Source organism: Gordionus sp. m RMFG-2023, chromosome 1 (genome assembly GCF_954871325.1).
Source record: "Gordionus sp. m RMFG-2023 chromosome 1, tfGorSpeb1-WG-v2, whole genome shotgun sequence".
NCBI classification, from domain to species: Eukaryota; Metazoa; Nematomorpha; class Gordioida; order Chordodea; family Parachordodidae; genus Gordionus; species Gordionus sp. m RMFG-2023.
Window position 1 is genome coordinate 67,632,196 of NC_088775.1, and position 22,715 is coordinate 67,654,910.

The 22,715-nt window shown below is 27.8% G+C and overlaps 1 protein-coding gene across 1 annotated transcript; it reads left to right on the top strand.

Moving 5' to 3' along the window:
* The first annotated feature begins 16,315 nt into the window (after positions 1-16,315).
* Positions 16,316-16,792, top strand: LOC135929005 (uncharacterized). The gene has a single exon (XM_065465496.1). The coding sequence runs from the start codon at positions 16,316-16,318 to the stop codon at positions 16,790-16,792; it is 477 nt and encodes a 158-aa protein (XP_065321568.1).
* The last annotated feature ends 5,923 nt before the right edge of the window (positions 16,793-22,715 follow it).

The following is a 22,715-nucleotide window of genomic DNA, read 5'->3' on the forward strand; positions in this document are numbered from 1 at the left end:
TCTCTCCATGTAAAGCAGGAAATAGGAATGTCCTGTGTTTTCGCAAAATCATTTAAATGTATTTCCCTGAATTCATAGTTAGAGCAAAATCGTCGCGAAGTGTATAAAATATACTGTATTTTTGTATTCTTTACCGCTAATTCGAGCTAACTATGAATTTAAGGTTAGAGGAAACATAATTAGAAAAATTTAAGTAGGTGCTGGGTAAAGGGTGGGGGCAGATCCTGCACCCAAAGCCAGAAAATTCATATGCCGGCTAAAATATTTTTCAAATCCTACCACTTATTGCATATTCAATTTATATTTAACACAGCCACAGCAGTAATTAATATGCTACTAAATTTATTCTATGAGTTAATATCGATTTTAAATTTCCCTTATCGAATTGTTAAAACTTTTTAACTGTAAAACTAAAGTAAAATATTTAAAAAAGATATATATTTTTGGACAATGAAAATAGCTGAAAACTACTGTTTAGTGTTATTAAAAGTCATAGGCGTAGCCAGGGGGGAGGGGCAAGGGGAAATCCGCCCCATTTCAGAAAATTATAACTTTTCGTGAATATCATTTTAAGCTAATAAAAAATTTCCCCCTAAGCCCCCCCCCCATACCCTGACCCCCAAAAATGTATGCATATATCTTAAACAATAATTTGAAAGAAAGAATGTTGACATTTTTTTATAAAACTATTCATCATAATTTATACATTTTTGGAAAAAATATTTTATCTATAAAATAAGTGAACCAAAAATGCTTTTTAAGAAACGGAATATAAGCCATAAATAAGTCTTAAGACAAAAGTGAAATGTATTATAATTATTAATAATATATCCATAAAATTACTAAATAATATAATATATCAAATATAATTTTTATAAAGTGAGTAATTTTAATTTATTTATCTTAATAAAGGTAAAATATAATAATAAAACCATTGACAAAATTATATCATAAATTAAATAAAAAAATTAAAGCACAATACAAACAGTGGAATATTATATGTCGTAGATTTACAGTATATCTAATTTTATCAATTATCATATGACAATCAAGCATTGGCATACGGAGCGGGGGGGGGGCAGGGGGATAAATCCCCCCTCCCAAAGCCAAAAAATGCAGATGACGGATATATTTTTCGAAAATATTATTGTTTATATAATTTATATTTATTTGTATCTCATAATAAATATATATTTAATTACATTTATTATCACATTTATCCATTGCATTTATCTACTAAGTTATTTTATCAATTAATTTAGATTTCAAGTTTTCCGGCGTAATATTTACTTATTATTTTCAAATTTTAAGTGGCATAATATTTATCTACCATTTTCAAATTTCTAGTCAAATAATAATTATTTCTGAAATTTCTTGTCCAACAACAGGGAAAACGAAATAGCAACAGCCAATTATTTGCTATTACTGAAATATCACATGGCCTGAAAGAAATAATTCCCAGAAGCAAGAAAATTATTGGATTCAATGCTTATTCCAAATTTTATTTCTCATGAGAATGTATTATTTAATTATACAATATTTTAAGTATTAATTTTTAAAAACATGACATTGACTTGATTAGGAAGATGAGAATAGCGGATGGGATTTTATCAGAACTCAAGGAAATTAGGGCTAATGTTGATGAAGAATTTCATATTATATATTTTAATGTTGAGTCAAGAGTTGAGCTATACATGTTTAATATTTGTCTCCCTCGACTTGTAACAAGGCAAGCTCATCGTTAAAACATTAATATAAGATCAGTAGAAGAGTATATCTTAAATACTGATACATTTATAACCCAAATAAATGAATTTTTAATTCATCATGCAGCACTTACTAATTTGCAAATATTACTTCCACAAAAGCCTTCCCATATAAAGATGTTAAAGTATCATATGATGCCTTACTAGCTAAATAACTATGTTTATAAGATTAACTATGGTTGGTATAGTCCCAAAAAATGCTATGGATGCTCTCCATTATTTCAAACACATTTTAGATTAAATTCCCAGTGTATTAAAAGGGTTTATAAACTCTTCCCATTAGTAAACTAATGAGAGAACATTCTCTTTTTTAAGAAGATTAACAGAGGCCTGCAGAAGTACCATTTGCAGGGCACGACCCGGATTTTTTTTAAAGATTTTTTAAGGCCCGGTCTTTATTTTAAAAATTGTCAGGCCCGGCCCGGCTTTTTTTTTAAAATTTTTTAGGTCCGACTCGGCTTTTTTTAAAATAAAATTTTCAGGCCCAGCCAGGATTTAAAATAAATTATATTTATTTCTGATTTTTATAGCTAATAATAACGATTTCAAATTTAGGCTGTTTTAAAAAATACATTGGGTGTTTTTTTTAAAATAATTCAGGCCCGGCTTGGGCGTTTTTTTAAAGAAAATTCGGGCCCTGCCCGGGTATATTTCAAAAAATCAAAATACAGTCTGGCCCAGGGGCCGGGCCTGAAAGTCTCTGAAAAACATACCAAGAAGTACAACATCTGAAAGTAGTTTGAAAGGTTTGGATCTTTTGAATATTCGTAGGCATTTGACAACAAGCAAGAATGAGATAATTGAAAAATTAGCTCAATCACAACGAAGATTGGATTTTATATTGTAAATATATAACATATAAAATGCAATTATTCCTAAGAAACCTATTGTGTAAAGGCTCAAAAAATTCAAATATTTATTTTGGGTCATTTAAGCGATTCTTTACATATAATTTTTTTATAATACACATTAATTTAAAATTGTGTATTAGAAATAGTAATTAGTCCTGATAAATTTATGCTTGATATTTTTAAAAAACAATAATATTTCTTGAAAAATTTTATTATACCCCCCCCCCCTTAGATCAAATTCCTGCATACGCGCCTTCAATCAAGTAGTTTTTACCATTATAGCGAATTATATATTTACAGAAAACAATAAAATATTGATAAGGACATCAGAAAATATCATTTAAAGACATTGTGGGATGGATAATATGAAGATTAATTGTCGTTTTTTATTTAAAATAAATATATGGCGTTAAATAATTAATGCAAATTGTTCTATATTTATTATCAAGAGCTTTGATTAATAAAATTTGTTAAAATATTAACTATAATATATTCTCTAACTCTCAAATATTTCTAGTGGAATTTTATCTAATATTTCGCAACTAATTCTATATAATAGAGGAATATCAATTATATGTCTACTTACTTTTTATAAATAAATTTCTTATACTTGTTTGGAATTTACCATGCTTTTATATTAATGTATATACAAGTATTTTATTATATTTTATATAAATTAATAAAAATATATTTCATATTTGTTCCATGCTTATTTTTTTTATTAAAATTAACCTTCTATCTTGTAAAAATATTTTATGACTATATATAGATTAAAATAACCCGGCCGAAAACAGGGTAAAAGCGGGCCAAAGGCCCGCCCAAAATAGGGTCTGGGGGCGAAGCCCTCAATAATTTTTTAATTCCCCTCTAGGGCTACGCCTATAATAAAAGGCCTGATTTGGGTCGATTTAAAAACTGCCCGATTAGGATCTAATCCTAAATAATATTATGAATTGAGATCTTAATCGGGTTGTTTTTAAAAATCGACCGTTTAGTAACTACCTCGATTTGAGCCGATTTTTAGAAGCGGCTAACTCAAAATTTGTTGCGATTTAGGTCAATGAATGGTATTTATAAGTTATATTACTATGTTCATTGTTATATGATAAATTTGAATACTTATATCGCGCGTTCGTTAAATGATTTTCATATTTATACTTTGATATATTTATCTTATTTTTGCCTTTCAACTTACATTTAATCTTTTACAACTTAACCTTTTATTACTTTTGTTTTTCGTTTTGATTATATATCTATATTATAATTTTCCGATGTCCTCACTAGGTCATCATGACATCATGTCATTGCTAAGTCATGTCATTACGTCATGTCATCGATACGTATTTATTTTTATTTGTTGATTTTATTTATTTATTTTATACAAACAGATAAATGGAATTTCGAGAATTGATGGTGTACACATACCTAACATGGATTGAGAGATTTGAAAAATCGTCTTTGAATTGATAAAAACAATATTCCCTCCACTTTGTAAATATGAATGAAACTTTTTATTTCAGTTAATCCTTTCTTTATTTTTTAGATTACCTTATCAATTTTCATCTCATATTATCAATTACACATTAATGAAATCTCTACAAGATACTCAACTTGTATATTTATTTTGAACATACTCACAATTTTTGTCAGTACTTACATTACAATTTTTTATTTCATATTTTTCTTTCATAACCAATAATTAAGAAGATAACCAAGTATATTCAAATATTTAAATATTCTTATCCTAACCTATTTATAATCTCCAATCCTTATAAATAACTCTTTCTTTATTTTTTTCCCCTCCCTTAATATATCTATTTATCACTAAATTTTATTATCTCATTCTTTTCTTTCTATCTCTATTAACCACTATTTCTCAAAACCTTATCAATTCCTTTAATTTAATTTTTATAATATAAAAATCTATACCTTCTTTTTTTCCCCCTTTTTTAATCTTATTTTTTAATTACCTTACAATTAATAAACCTTAATCTTAAAAACATTACATTCATCATGTTATTTTTTAACTTTTAGTTTGGAATATCATAATAGGCTTGATAAGTCCCCCAAAAATTTTTTTTGATGATTGCCAAACCTTATCAATTCCTTTAATTTAATTTATAGAATATAATAATTTATACCTTCTTTTTTCCCCTCTTTTTTAATCTTTTTTTAAATTACCTTACAATTAATTAAGAGAGATGATAGAGTTACGCCAAATGGCGTATTAGCAAGAAATTAAAGCTATAATTTTTCTTATTTATACGCATTTTCCGAATCGATAAAAAGTTATGAAGTGGTCAAGAAAATGGATGTATAAATAATATCGTAAACGAAATTCAATTAACTCAGAATTTATTGCCATCTTTTCAGTAATGTTATATATCATTTTTTTAAATTTTTGTCACTCCAAGTAATTATTATTGCTGTTGTGACCGCTGCTTACTTAATTTACTCTTATTTATTTTACGGATCTCCTCCCGAAACAAAATTTGACTAATTTCAATTTATTCAATGCAGAATAAATACAAATATTTTAATTCACAATAATAAAAAAAAAATATTAATTAATTTTTAAAACGAAAAAAAAATAACTGTGTAAAAAAAAATTAATTAAAAAAAATGAATTCAAAAAAAAATGAATTGATAATTTACAATTTCGCTTCCCTTTTATAGGGAAGCAATAATCATCACAAATAAATAATTAAAATTTAACAATCTAAAAATATCTTCTTTCTCAAATTAAAATTATAAGATAAAAATACATTTTTAGAAATTATAAATTATCCCATCATCATAATGACTTTACAATAATTAACTTTTATAAATCTAAAAATAAAATGTTAACGCGATTAAACTAAAACATAAAATTATAAAAATAACAATGACTCACCAATTTAACTAAAACATAAAATTATAAAAATAAAAATGACTCATCAAACGCAATACATACTGACTTTACGAAAAATCAAATTTTACAAATCAGTCTCCCAATTATGACAATTATAGTTGTTTATAAAATAAAAATAAGATGGCAATGAATTAGGAAATTTATAATGATTGAGAAAATAATAAATACTATTAGAAAGCCTGTCAAAAATGACGGGGAATGAGATTTTTATTCATTTTTTACGATAGATGTCATGCCAGGTTCAAGCTCACAATATTAGGAAGCATCCAAGATCTTATAATTTTAAAAAAGTTTATCAAGCCCAGCTTAACCCTTAATAATTTGTAAAAGATATTTCCAAGTCAGGTGCAAGCTAATATTAATTTTGAGGTTCCAAGCCCATTCCTACCCATTATAATTTTGAAAATTTTAAATTTTCGGGAAATATCTGATTTACCAATTAGTCTAATATGGAAAAAAAACATGTAAATTCCGTATTAAGGGAAATTGGAAAGGCCTGGGCAACCACTTATTAGAGAATCATGACAAATAAAATAAAAATAACCGACTCTTATACTTTTTTGTAATATGATCAATTAAAATTATATCTAAAAAATATGTTGTTTATTATATATTTATATAGGGTTATTGTTGTTTTTCAGATAAATTTGTTATATGTCTTGCATTTCTGAAATTATTTGTCAAAGAATTTGATAAGGGATATATATTTTTTTATGTTAAGTAAAAAAAAAAGTGTTGTCTATTTAAATTACAAAAATGCCATTAAACACTAATGAAACTTATATGCAAATTATTTATATATTTTTTAAGATATTTTTTTTATTGACATATAAATTTAGGAAAATTTTTTTAAAAAATAATGAGGATTATTTATTATGTATTTGATAAAATTAAGAGCAAATACTTTGACATTTTAATTTTTGATAGAAAAAGCGACAAAATAAATCTGGGCTATCGTCTGGAGAGGAAATAGTTAATGTATAATTTTATATCATTTAGGGTTGTAGATGAAAGTGATGACGGATTAACAAAGCAGTGTACAAAACACATTACGTCCTGATAAAGATGATATTCCTATGCCTTGCGATACTGGTAAAAGAAGAACGCAAAACGATATTTCTGTCAATGTCAGCATTGGTATCCCCCTCTAAAATAGAATCATGAACGACAATGTTAACTCAACCATAAAACGGTCGTAAGTATTTTAAAGGCCACGACAGAACTACTGCATATTTTTCCATTGATAAAGTTGATGAAATTGGCCGTACTGTACATTCAAGTTTAAACATTCCTCTAAATATTCATGAAAGTTTCTCAGAGAATCGGATAAAGTAATATTTATATTAACTCCTAGTTAAGTGAATGATAGTACAGAATTAAATGTTTATATTTGTTAAAAAATAGGCGGAGGCATAGGGATTGTGGTAGCGGTGATAGTATAATTTGGAGAACTGGGTGAAAATAAAATAAACATAGATATAAAACATAATATAAAAAAAAACAAAATAAACCTCTAGATGAGTTCATTTCAAGCGTAGTTCTTTATTATTTTGTCTACCAGTAACCCTAGAAAGGGTAAGGCGTTTGTTTAATCGTCATTATTTTCTTTGCTTATCTTTAATAAAAGATTCATCATGTTTTGTAGCAATGTGAGGGATTAGGGTTAGCCTAGACAAATAAAGAAATCAGGCAAAAATATAAATAAACTATTGTTGAAAATAAACAAACATTAAAATAATGTAAAACCGGTAGATGGGTCAATATTAGATGCATATTTCTAGTAGTTGCTATCATCAAAAAAAGTTTTGGGGGACTTATCAAGCCTATTATGATATTCTAAAAGTTAAAAAATAACATGATGAATTTAATGTTATTAAGATTAAGGTTAATTAATTGTAAGGTAATTAAAAAATAAGATTAAAAAAGGGGGGAAAAAGAAGGTATAAATTATTATATTATAAAAATAATAAAAATTAAATTAAAGGAATTGATAAGGTTAGGCTATCATCAAAAAAATTTTTGGGGGACTTATCAAGCCTATTATGATATTCTAAAAGTTAAAAAATAACATGATGAATGTAATGTTAGTTATTAAGATTATGGTTAATTACTTATAAGGTAATTAAAAAATAAGATTAAAAAAGGGGGGAAAAAGAAGGAATAAATTATTATATTATAAAAATTAAATTAAAGAAATTGATAAGGTTTTGAGAAATAGTGGTTAATAGATAATAGAGATAGAAAGAAAAGAATGAGATAATAAAATTTAGTGATAAATAAATTCATTAAGGGAGGGGAAAAAATAAAGAAAGAGTTATTTATAAGAATTGGAGATTATAAATAAGTTAGGATAAGGATATTTAAATATTTGAATATACTTGGTTATCTTATAATTATTGGTTATGAAAGAAAAATGTGAGTATAAAAAATTGTAATGTAAGTACTGACAAAAATTGTGAGTATGTTCAAAATAAATATACAAGTTGAGTATCTTGTAGAGATTTCATTAATGTGTAATTGATAATATGAGATGAAAATTGATAAGGTAATCTAAAAAATAAAGAAAGGATTAAGTGAAATAAAAAGTTTCATTCATATTTACAAAGTTGAGGGAATACTGTTTTTATCAATTCAAAGACGATTTTTCAAATCTCTCAATCCATGTTAGGTATGTGTACACCATCAATTCTCGAAATTCCATTCATCTGTTTGTATAAAATAAATAAATAAAATCAACAAATAAAAAAAATAAAAATAAATACTTACCAATGACATGACGTAGCGATGACATGACGTAGCGATGACATAGTGAGGACATCGGAAAATTATAATATAGATAAAGAAATACATCTTAAATTATATTGTATGTCTTATTTTAAAGGTTACTTGGAAACATTAAAGTTCTTACCTTGTGATGACTTATTCTATAAAATTGACACACAACAATCCCTAGCAAGCTTCAAATCTACAAACAATTGCTCATTTTTTATATAAATTTTTTTATTGAATTTATGTTAAAATTTATAAATTATATCTTTTGATATTTTTTTTAATAAAGAGAGTTTAGAAAAATAAATTACTCTTAATGAACTCTAATAATCTTCTTAATTAATTTACCTACCATTTGGATATTTATACCAATTTCTAAAAGACTACTTGTGATTTTCTTATGGTTCTTCAGGGTTTCTAGAATTACTTCAAACTGGTCAAATTATGTATTTTGGCAAAATTTTTGCCATTAAAATATTCATTATGAATTTTAACATTTTATTGAAACTTATTTGGTGGCAATTTTTTTTATTTAAAAAAATGATATTCATGTTATATACTAAATTTTTAATATAGTCATTTTTGAGTTGATGATTTAAAAAAAAGATTAATTCAGATTTAAAAAAAATTTCCAAATTTATTTTTAGAATTTGGGAAAAATTGTACAAGCAATACAAATTTATCTAAAGTAAACATAATAATTGGTGTGATTATATGGTGTTGTAATGATATTTATTAAAAATGGTATGATTAAAAAATTAATCTTTATTCTATATATCTATTTATAATATGCGTAAAATAGGATAAATAAAAAGAAATATGCATAAAAACTAGAATACAATCAACTAAAATACTTTTAGTAAAATTATCAACATTAGTAATTAATCTGCAAAATCAATAACATTAACAATGGGATCCAGAATTGTTAATATATTGTTTTTTATATTTCCATCATCATATTTAAATAGCGGATACATTTGCCAGCAAAATGAAGCTCCCACACACCATAATCGGAGCATTGAGAAATGTGGTAACACTTTGCATCATTACCCATTCAGCATTCTTATTTACCTTTTCTATTATATACTGTTGCACATCATCTTCACATGTATTTTGACCTTAAGCATAATCTAATATATTTTTTTTCAGCATCAGCAAGACCATATGTGATCTAATCAAACCATAGGAGTCTTGTTTTCCTGTAATCTCCATACTTATAGATCTAATTATTTTTTAAAAAAAATTAAATGTTATTGTTGTAGCAGTGGCGTAGCTAGGAATTTTCCATAGAGGGGGTCCATACATATAAAAGCTGGGGGGCTTCGCCCCCCAGACCCCTTTAACGGGCCTTCGGCTCTTTTGCCCGGCCTTCGACCGGGTTTATCATACAAATCATAACCATATCTTCGATAATATATAATAAATATATTTTTTAAATGCATCAATAATATGTTATTATAATTTAGTAGATTATTCTCAATGACTTTATAATAATACTATCCAGAGTAATTTCAATAGTAATATAATATCCTTCCACAAACATCAAAACCAGAAAAATATAATTCATATAAAATCACTTTTAAGTCTTTTGAACGTATAATCTCAAAAAAATTTTGCTCTGGGAGGGGTCCAAACCCGAAAACCACCCCCGTAGCTACGCAACTGTGTTGTAGTATTATGTGTATTTAAATTATTATTACAATAATGTCAAGGATATATTGTATTTTTATATGAAAAAGAAATGATGTCAAAGTTATATTGTATTTTTATATGAAAAAGAAATGATGTCAAAGATATATTGTATTTTTATATATGAAAAAGAGATAATGTGAAGGTTGTAATTTATTTTTATTTGAAGAAGAAAAAAATGTTTTTTAGTTAATTTTTTTTGCATAAAAAAGAGGATTTTTTTTATAAGAGGAATTTTTTTATAAAAAATAATTTTTGTTATGAAATATAGATTATATAAATAAAAGTATAAATATTTTATCGTTGAATTAACCCAATCTACAAGAAGTTATAAGAAGTCTACAAAAAGTGGTGCATTAACCTAGAACAATAACTGGGACACAAGGCAAATAAATAGGATTCTTAAAAATAAAAGGTAAAAATTTAATATATAAAATGGTGTGCATTTATATAATTTTGATATTATTAATTATATTAGGTTTAATATATTGTCTAACTTTTAGCAATGTTAAAATATTTATAATAAAAGTTTAATAAATTTTTTATAAATTTGTGGATAAAGAATAAATGTTTAATTATAAAAGAAGTATAAAAACTCAAAAGTATGTGGAAATGGTTCCACAGAGAAATATTGTATTATAGCGGTACTAGTGATATGTTTATGGATAGTTGGTAATATGTTACTTCGGAAAAAAATAAAAAGAATTATAGAAAGAGATAGAATAAAAATTACGGAGGAAATTGAAATTAAAAATAATAAAATTGAAAAAGGAAAAAATGAAAGGGAAGTAAAAAAACGTTAATGAAAATGAAAGAATTACGGAAGAGATGTTAAATTTAAAGGATGAAATTTGAAAAATGTTAAATGAAAATATGATAGAAGGAATGAGGAAAAGTATCAATATTATTAGATAGGGAGAGGAACGAAAAGATATTGATAATAAAAGAGAAATAGAGATTAATGATGAAAATGGAATGAGAGATGATAAACGAAATAATTATAGTCATGGAGGAAATTGTGAAAGAAGGTATGATGAAAGGGATTTCAAAAGAGGTGATAGAAGAAATGATAAGGAACACGAATATTTTAAAGAGTATAATACGTCGATGAACTTGCAGAGAAATGAAAAGGAAAATTGGGAAAAAGAAAATTTTTTTCTAAATAGATTTAATCGCCCAAAGATTAATATGCAAAATGTAAGATGTTATTCATGTGGAGAATTGGGGCATATAAGTAGAAATTGTGTTCAGAACGGTGCAATGTTTAACAAGCAACCGATTAAGTAATAGATGTGGAGGAGTTGGACATAGTAGTGAAAAATGTTATGTTCCGACGTATCGTATATGGGAAAAAATCAAAGAACATTTCAATGTGAAAGATGTGGAAAAATGGGACATGCTAAAGATAATTGTTGTGTAAGAGAACCGATAAATGGGGAAGCATTTCCGGCAGTGAAATACTTAGCACCGGCATCTAATGTAAGAATGATACAAAATAGTGATATTTTGAAAGAAGGTAAAGATGAAATTATGTGTTTTAAGTGCAGAAAGGAAGGACATCGTGCTATAGAATGTCGAAAGAGGTGACTAAATGATAGGAAAATAATAAAATGGAAGTTATTGCATTAAAGAATGAAATGAAATTTCGTGTGAGTGGAGATGTAGAAGTTAAAAGAAATTTAGTAGAAAAGAAATGTAAATTTGGTAAATGGTGAAAATATAAAAAATTATAGAATTCCTATTTTAAAATTAGAGGACAAAAGTGAGAAGGATAAATGTCCTCGTGTAGAAGTAGTTGTAGGAAGTAGAGAAATATCTATGCTATTGGATACAGGTGCTGCGATATCGATTGTAAGTTATGAAAATTATTGTAAATATTGGCCAGAAGAGATAATTAAAGAGGAGATGATAGTTAAACAGTTTGACGGATCGGAAATAAAGGTTTTAGGAAAAATTGAAGTACCGTTTGTGATAAATGGTATAGTTGAATATTTAAATTTGTGGATTGTTGATAAAAAAGTGGAGACGATTATGGGGTGGGAATGGATTGTTAAGATTAGTCTATTAAATAATTTTTGGGGTATTTTTTCAAATGAAATTAAACGAGATGAAATGGTTGAAGTTCAGAACATTGAAATAGAAAATAGAGAATTATGTGATATAAAAGAAATCATTGGAAATGGTATGATGGGTAATTGGAAAAGTGAGTTTGAAAAAGGAAATATGTCTCAAACGCGGATAGTTCCAGTTAAAAAAAAGAAAGGTAAGATATACTGAGTTGTCGCAGTGTTAATATTATGGAAAATGACAAGCCCAGAGAGGTAAAAAAAGAAATACCTTGTAGAAAATGTATTAATGAGCGAAATAATGATGAAATTAAAATAGTCATGAAAACAGAAGTAATAGAGGAGAAAATTATTAGTCAGGAAATGTATAAGGAACTGGATAATGAAAAGAAAGATATACCAGTGTTACAGAATTTTCCGGCGAAATTTGTAAGAAAAAAAGAGGAAAAAGAGATTAATGGAGGGGAAGAAAAACAACAATTGTCGAGTTTGGAAAATTGGAGGCTTGCAGTGGCGGTTTTAATGAATAGTTATAGTGAAATTTTTGAGGAGAAATTAGGGTGTTTAGTGGATTATGAAGTTGATCTCCGTTTAAAGGAAGGTTTTGTACCGCAGTATTGTCCGGTGCGAAGAGTTCCATTTGAATGGAGGGCGGAAATGGAAAAAGAGTTGGACAACTGGGTGAGAGATGGAATTATTTGTCCTATTGGTTACAGTGAATGGGCAACTCCGTAGGCCAATGAGGTTATGTGCAGATTTAGGGTGACCTTGAATCCTTGGGTGGTAGAGGTGAAATATCCGTTGCCTCGAATAGAAGAAATTTTGGCCAGTTTGAAAGGGGGAAAATATTTTTCCAAGATTGATTTTTCGTGTGCATATTTGCAATTACCGATGGCAAAAACGACTAGGAAGTTGTTGACGATTGCGACATTCAAGGGCTTGTTTACATTTTGTCGATTACCATTTGGGTTAAGTGTATCAGCCCCTATTTTTCAGCGGACAATCGCTGCTGTTTTCCAAGATTTAGAGGATGTTTTTTATTATATGGATGATGTTTTGGTTGTAGGAATAACGATGAAACAACATGATGATAGGCTAGAAGAAGTATTTATTAGAATTCGAAATAAAGGATTGGCGAGTAGTGAAAAGAGTGTGTTAGGGGTAACTGAAGTGACGTATTTGGGTCATAAGATTAATGGAATGGAGGTAAAACTGTTAGATAAGAATTTGTTGAGTATTAGTAAAGTAGAGGTCCAGTCGTTTATGGGAATGGTAAATTATTACCATAGGTTTATATCGAGTTTTGCGGAAAAGCTGCGCCTTTATATGAATTATTAAGGAAAGGGATACATTTTGAATTGAAAGATGAACAAGAGATTGCGTTCAGGGCGTTAAAGGAGAGAATTGGGAAAGAACCCATTCTAGTATGTTTTAATAGTGATCAGGAAGTATTGGCTGTAGATGCATGTACTAGAGGAGTAGGTGGGGCGATGTTGCATTTGATAGATGGAATGGAAAGACCTGTTTTATTTTTCTCGAGTGTTTCGAGAGGTAGAAAAGCGGTATTCAGTGATAGAACAGGAGTCTTTAGCTGTGATTTTTAGATTAACGAAATGTCGCGAATACCTTATAGGTAGGAAGTTTGTTATTTTTACAGATCATAAGCCGTTGATCCATTTATTTAAGAAAAATAACAAAGAGTTGATGTTATCGCCTCGACTTCAGCGATGGTTATTGTTAGTAGTTGATTTGGATTTAAAATATCGAAGGGGAAAAGAGAACCAGTTACCTGATATTTTGTCAAGGTTAGGTGCGGGCGAAAGTTTGGATAAATCGGTGGTTTTGAAAATTGATAATAGGGAAGAATGTCTTGTACGTACGGTAATGAGAAGTATAAAGGGTAGCCCAACGACATGGGAAGATATACAAAGGTTTACAAGGAAAGATAGAGAATTAGCGGTAGTTAAATTATGTCTAATGGGAAAAAGATCATGGAAAGATGATGATAAAGTTTTCAAAAATATTGAAACAGAATTAACTATAGTGGACGATTGTTTTATGAGAGGACCCCAAGCTGTTTTACCCCGGAAATTGAGGGAAAAATTTTTGAATGTTATACATGCGGGTCATCAAGGAGTTACTCGTATGAAACAATGGGGAAGAGAGTACGTATGGTGGCCGAAAATGAACGAGGATATTGATAAATTGGGAAAAGAATGTGAGATTTGTAATGCATGGTCTGACATGCCCCGTAAGGATAAAAATAGTACATGGCCAAAGGTTGTAGAACCAGGAAAGAGGGTTCATGTTGATTTTTTCGAATATGAAGGAAAGAAGTATATATTAAGTGTAGATGCGTTCTCCAAATGGGTAGAATTTGAAGAAATTCATGGGTTGATGGCGAATATTTTGATTAAACATTTAAAAAAAGTATGGTCAAAGTTTGGTATTCCGAAAACTGTGGTATCGGATGGTGGACCAGCTTTTATCGGTGAAGAATTCAAGAGATTCTGTGAAAAAACGGGTGTATATCATGTGTTAACGCCACCATATCATCCCAGTTCCAATGGACAGGCGGAGCGGATGGTAGCGACGGTTAAAGGATGGTGGAAGAAAACCAAAAGGGAAAAGGAGAAATGTGGGTGAAGCATTTGTATTATAATAATGCAATGGGTAATGATGGTTTGTCTCCGGCAGAAAAAATGATAGGCCGGAAGGTAAGGATGTTTTTGGATATGTTAATACCCAGTAAAGCTGAGGTAGTTGTAGAGGATATTGATAGAAGGGAATTGGAATATATTGTGGGACAGTTAGTGTGGATTAAATTATATGGAAGTACAAAAAAAATGGGAGAAAGGAGTAGTAATAGAGAATTTGGGAAACAAGTTAAATAAAGTGAAATTTGATGATAATAATGAAGGTGTTAGGCATAGAGATCAATTACGGAGGAGGGTCATATAGAAATAGATTTTTTTTTTAAAAAAATTTTTATATTGTGTAAAAGTACTTTAGGGTTGATGCAATAGTTGTTAATTGAAATGATATGGTAATATGGCGACATAAGATGGGATAGTTGATACGTGCGTTTTGGTCAGCCATATAAAAAAAGATTGGAGGAATTACAAAACAAAATGATGTTTTGCATTAATAGTAAAAAAAACAAGGGGGGAAATTTGTGGTGAAGTAATTAAATAAAATTATTGAATGTGAAATATTACATAGCATTTGTGTTTAATTATTTGAAAAAAAATAATATTTGATTTGAAAGAATTCGTGTTGTTGTAGTGTTGGAATAAAAGAAAAATAAATAAAATGAGGTTAATGGTAATGTTTTGAGGGGAAGGTTATGAAAATTTTTGTAGAGAAAATGTTTTGGTATAGTTTACAGAGTGTTTAATAGGCATGTTAAGGGGAACGGTAATAATTTTTTAAAAAAAAGGGGAAAGAAAGGAATAATAAATTAAACGGTAGAAAAAAGTAAAAAGATTAAAGAAAAAAAAATAAATATATGTGGAATCAGGCAGTTGGTGTTATGAAATTTGTAGGGAAATAAGATGGGAGTATGTAAAAAAAGAGGGGGTAGTAATAAATTTTTTTTTGAAATATTTAGTATTTTGTAGATTTGTTATTTATGTAAAAAGAGGAAGAATTTGTGTAAAATTTTTTTTATTGTAGTTAACCTGAATAAAAAAACAATTTTTTTTCTGTTCTTGCTAACAATATTTTCCTTCCGATATAAAATTTTTTTTTTTTGTTTTGAAATAATTGTGAAATTTTATTTTTAAATTGAAACCTGCAATGGAAACTTGTATATTAAAACAAAGAATGATATGATTATGGAGAGACTAATAGTGACATGGGAATGATATATAATGATAAATGTAAATTGCAACAAAGTGCAGCAATGGTAAATATAATAGGAGAAAACGAACGATATAATTCAGGGCTCCAAAAGAATTGTCAGCAGGAGAAGACCGGGGCCAATTGTGTGCTATGGATGTGGGGGTGTGGGACACATTTCAAGGCATTGTCCCACCCAAACGACTTTCAGCTATAGAGAACGGGGGGAAGCTCGATTTCGATTGGCCAGGCGTGATCATATTCCGTTCCCTTTATGGACAAATTCGCATACGATTGGCAGAAAGGAAATGAGGAGAAGCGTGTCGACTGAGGAAGATGTTCAAGACAATACGAATATGACCCAACGAAAGGAAGTAGTTATAAAGCCACGGCCGGTGCAATTGGTATTAGCAACTGCTGACGATGTTTGTGGAACGATTCAGTGAAAAAACGGGTGTATATCTTGTGTTAACGCCACCGTATCACCCCAGTTCCAATGGACAGGCGGAGCGGATGGTAGCGACGGTTAAAGGATGGTTGAAGAAAACCAAAAGTGGGAAAGGAGAAATGTGGGTGAAGCATTTGTATTATAATAATGCGATGGGTAATGATGGTTTGTCTCCGGCAGAAAAAATGATAGGCCAGAAGGTAAGGATGTTTTTGGATATGTTAATACCCAGAAAAGCTGAGGTAGTTGTAGAGGATATTGATAGAAGGGGATTGGAATATACTGTGGGACAGTTAGTGTGGATTAGATTATATGGAAGCACAAAAAAATGGAAGAAAGGTGTAGTAATAGAAAATTTGGGATACAAATTAAATAGGGTAAAATTTGATGATAATAGTGAAGGTGTCAGGCACAGGGATCAATTACGGAAGAGAGTGCATATAAATGGTTGAAAGAGGAAATTGTAAAAAAATAAAATATTTAAGGATAGTTCCTGGTTAATAAAGATGTAGATTTCAATGGTTTCAATGGTGTAAATAATCGTGTAATCAAGAAGCAACCACTACCCCCACGTACATCGTATGTAGTGTTGTAAAATAGTCGAGTTTTTACGACTCTGAACTCAAGTTGGAGTCGCAAAACTCATTTCAAATTGAGCGGCGCACGGCTTCAGAGTCGACTCGATGAGTCGGCTTCAGAGTCGGAAAAAATTTATTTTGAATCCGCCTGCTATTATTATTTACTCCACGATAAAATATTTAAAAAATTTAACCACTATGGTTCGAGAATTTAAATATTTTAAAATTCAAAATGACTTATGTATAGTGTTAATTTGCTTGGTCGTAAAATTAACAACCAAATTATGGGCTCAGAGCATTAAAATCTAACAATCATTTATCTTAATTATATATATTTGTATATAGATGCGATATCAGCTCAATAAATTTTTTAAGTAGTTTCTGTATTGATATTCAATAGTTGATGTATCGGTATGTAGATACGTTTTTATAAGATGTATTTAGTAATTATAAATATGGTTAACTCAGTATTTTATCCATCAAAAATATTATGCAAGGCTGAAGATTTTGCTCATAACTAGAAATCTCAAGCTAGGTAATTTTTTTAGAAAATATTTAGTTGACCATTTTTAAAAATAAGCTCAAATGGGGAATTTTGCATCACAGATGTATTTATATTTATATCCATTTTTAGACGATGAATCTGGAACCATTTACAAAGTATAGAGTAGCATAAAAAATTGTATTCCTATTAGGGATCTGTAAAACACCACCTAGCCCGGGTATATTTTCTAGTGTTGTTAAACGGCTCAATTTGAGCCGATTTTTAAAAACGGCTAACTCAATATTTTATCCAGAAAAATATTATGCAAGCCTAAAGATTTTGCTCATAGATGGCACTGGCACATAGGATTGAACATCTTTTAGGGAAATCTCGACGCTTAGGCAATATTTTCCTCGCTATAATGTTGAGTTAGCCGTTTTTAAAAATCGGCTCAAATGGAGACGTTTAACAACACTAATATTTTTATATAATGTTGGTTCGGGCTGGGTATAATATTTTTTAAATTTTCGTGCCCGGTATAATTTTTAAATATGATATCATTACATTAAATTGATATACTTTTAAATTCTTCCTGGTAAATTTAAACGAAAAATAATCGGATTTTAGTTTTTATGCTATTATTCAAGTTATTGCCCACTAAAAAAAATACTTTATATTTGGTATAATATAAGATTTAATACATACTAGAGGAAACAAGGGTTAGGTAAACCCCGGGATTTGGCAATCCGGTTAATCTCATTTTAAAATTAAATACACCAGAAGGTTAAAATTTTATCCTAATATAATTTTTATTAGTTTACATCTATAGACAAAAATCTTTTTAAATAATTAATTATTAAAAATTTTATAATAAAATTTCTCTTGAAAAGGCAATTTCAGGCTGTTTATGATTGGTATTTAGGATTTATAATAGGAAATCATAATCTCTCCTTAAGATCCTTATTTTTTTATATCCAAATCATTAAATTAACCAAAATTAAGTTTCAATTTTTATATATGATTAGCTTCAATTATATTTTGAACAATAAAACGATAAAACTATTCTAAACATTTCAATTTATTATGGCCTAAAAAACTAATGGTTAAGGAAGCCTCTTGAAGTTGTTTCTCACCCCACTGGGGCTTGTTGGACAAAATTTTCACTAAAAAATAAAATTTAAAAAAAATGATTATATTCTTAAAATATTTCATAAGGTATCTTTATAGAGCATAGTTTTAAGTGTCTATTCATATATTATTTATATTATCTAAAAAAAACAGGGGTTATAGCCAATTTTGTAAAAATCGGTTCGACTAAACCCAATCTCTCTTACTTATATTTAAAGTATAATAACTGTTGGTCCACTCTAGGAATTTCTACAAATATTAGGTAGAGTGTATGTCAAAAAAATTTAAAGTAAAAAAAGATCAATTTTTATATTATAGAGCCATTTAGGCTTATTTTCAATAAAGTAATTTATATAATATTAAAGGGCTATTATGTAATATTAAAATATACATTATAATTATAATTAAAAATTAATCTTATCTTATCTAGCACGTAGGTCATGCGCATATGAATTATATGTAGGCCCGCCCTTCATATAATTATGCCGTTCTCAAGGGTATCAACAAACCTTGTAACTTAGATGTGTTTTATCATAATGAGTGGAACTACACCCTATCTAATTTAAAATAAAGAAGAACAAGATTTTTTCTTGTTTTATATCATATCACAAAATTATCAAAATATAGTATATCTTTCACCTTATTCCCCTCAACTAAACCCCATCGAAAATTTTTTTGGCGTTTTGAAAAATCAATATCGCTCTATATTCCCAAACCAAATAACGGAATCCATAAAATCGAGGCAATTACTAGCTTTTTGCTAAATTTCACTAATTATGGTTTCACAGCCTTCTATTCACATACGATACGATATATCGAAGAGGGAATCCGATCTATTCCTTTGAACAATTAATTTAATAGATAATTACACAAGATTATTATATAATGTAGATATATTTTTTCGCTATATTATGTGCAATGCAATACGAATAGAAAATTTTATATTTTTTGATCTTTTATATAAATAAAATAAAGGTTTCACAAGTCATTCTCGAAACTAATATAAGAAAGGTAACTTTAATAGAAAATAATATAAACATGAAAAATAAGTTAAAAAATTATCATAATTTGACCTTAAGCTTTGCCAAAAAGATATTTATTTTTTCTCCAAATTTGGGTATCAAACTGGGAACATGGAGATGGAGGATATTTCCTCCATTTTTAGCGATTTTTTTAAATTTTTTAACTTAAATACAAGTTTCCCCTGGCATCTTAATATTAATTTCAAATTTACTTTAAAAAATTTTCTAGGAGATATAAGCGAGATTCCCAATTTTTATCAATTTTTGTTTTCGCGATTTAGAACTTTTTAACTCATTCAAAATTTTTTCCAATACCCTTCCCTACAAAGGAGGGGTAAATAATACCCCACGACTTTTATAATCTTGATAATAAAAAAACCTGAAGATATTTTGACCTGGTTTTTATAGTAGTTTAATATTTTGTTATTTTTAAAATTTTTTATAAATTGCAAATGTGTTATTTTCATTATTTATGCAAGAAAAAGACTTTTATTTATATGGCTGCGTTTTAATTTCAATATGTTTCATTAAATCATCACAACACTGTATATTACAGTGAAACGATACACATGTTTAAATATACTATAAAAGGGGGTAAACAAAATAAGATTTTATTTTTAATAGAATAAAGATTGAAATTAAATATGGACAAGCAATTAATTAAGAAGATTAATAGTTGATTAATCATTATAAAAAAAATGTGTAATTTGTTATGAAAAATGAATTTTTTTTTTATTTTCTTTGAGAATGCTCAAGTAAGATATTTGATTAAATTTCATTTAAAATTCTAAATCATTTTTTGTAAAAAGTCTTTTTAATATTTTAGAATTTCTTAAATGTAATCTATTTTGTATATCCATTTATTTCGATAAAAATATGATAACACTATAAACTTTTATAATAATTTCGATAAAATAATTAATACATAAATAATATAATTATAATTTATCAAAATATTCCATTGTTCCACGAATTTGATGTTGGTACCTTTTTAGAAATTAAAAGAGTTAATATTATAATTATTAATACAAATCGATTATAAAGATTACCTAATTAATCCGTTGCCCGCGATAACCCAACTCCAAATAGCTTTGCATGTGATTGTAAAAGTTAGTGAAATCATAAGGAATAAATCCGTGTAAGAGTTGAATAATATTCCTAACAATTTCATCTCTTGAATTAGGGCGGGGATTGATTGCTCTAAATTTATTTTTCAAAACTCCAAAAAAATTTTCAATGGGATTTAACTGAGGTGAATAAGGTGGTAGGTATTCAATCCTACCTTTATAAGAATCGATAAGATGGCTTCTATGGATAGATGCATTATCCATTACAATGATTGCATCTGGTGGTAGGATACTAATAAGCTCCGTCATAGAATCACGGAATAATAGCCCATTATAAGCTCCGTCTATTATTTTATAATGTATTACCCCTCCAATTCCGATTGTACAAAGGATACTTACATTTTTGCCCTTAAAGGATGGGATTTTTATTATTGGACGGACATTGTATGGCGCCCAGGCGTAGATTGGTACAACATGCAAGTTTATTCCAGTCTCATCTAAGAATTATAAAGTTTCTCTTGGGATATTTAAGATCTTTGCACAATAAATTTGACGAATATTAATAGCCCCGGGAGTATTTCTTCTATCAGGCTCCTTGCCAGCCCTTTTTTTAGACCAACCAATATTTTTAATATATTTACTAATTGTGGTTTTTGTTTTTGGACTACCAGGAGGTAACTTTTCTATTATCTCCTGAATAGTCAAAGTGTTATTATCCATTAATAGGCTTATGATACTTCTTTCAATAATGGAAGAATCTTTCTTTTTACTTCCTCTTTTTTGAATATTATATTCCTTTAAAGGATCTCCATTTATTTCTGGGAATGTATCCCGTCTAAATTTGTGAACAGATGCAGTAGACATTTCGACATATTTTGCTATGTCTTTTATTTTCATTTGTTGTTTTTCCGGCATTGATAACATTTTGGTAACTATATCTAATTTTTCTTTATTTTAATATTTGTGTATTCTTTTTGGTCTTTGAATTCTCGACGAAGATTGGGAGTTTTCATTTAAATTGGAAAAATTAGTATTACTATTGGATAATAAAGATTCTATATTAAACATTTTTTTTTATTATTTAAGAAAAATTAAAAATAATTAATATGTAAATATTTTAATTTTTTATTTTAAATTAAATTTTAACACATTTTTTTTATTATGATTAATCAACTATTAATCTTCTTAATTAATTGCTTGTCCATATTTAATTTCAATCTTTATTCTATTAAAAATAAAATCTTATTTTGTTTACCCCCTTTTATAGTATATTTAAACATGTGTATCGTTTCACTGTATCTTTTATATGGTACTCTATATTTTAAAACATCACTTTAAAAAAAAATCAAATGTTTGTTAAGCTATAAAAAAATTTTTTCCCAGATGGATTTAAAAAAATAAAAGAAAACTAAGTCATCAAAAATATAAAATCAATCCCTCATTTTTTTAAATGGATTTTTTAAAAAATATATTATATTTATTTTTAATATTTATTAATAACTAATTTTTTCCCATCTGGTTTTTTTTATTACACACCCAAAGTAACTTTTTAAAATTTTACATTTTCACTTAATAACTTTTTTTATAAAAATTTTTAAGACTTAATATTAATTCTAAATGATAAAAAAATCTCCATTCTGTCATATATAAAAATATTGACAATATATTTGGTAATTTAATATCTTCAAATTAAATTTTAATTAATTGTGAAGACATGGGGCAGGTTTTGGTTTTGGCGGGGTACCTATTAGCCATTTTTAAGCAGGGATTATATTGAATAAAAAAAATTCGACTAAATTTATCAAAACATTAAAAGCCACTAGTTTTTCTTGGGCCACGAATGACATTATGAAGATGATTGACTTATTTTTTGTAAATTATATGACAGTTTTAAGTGATAATAAGTTCTTCCGGCTAATATATATAATATAGATAAACCTAATAAATTTAACATATTTGACAATTTATTTCTATTTATTTAATTAGAATTAATATTTTTTTATAAATTTTTTTATTTCTACCATAGAGATATATGTAAAGATTAAAACTACGTTTAAACATTTTGGAAAAATTGCTTCGTCTATTTTTTATAGCAC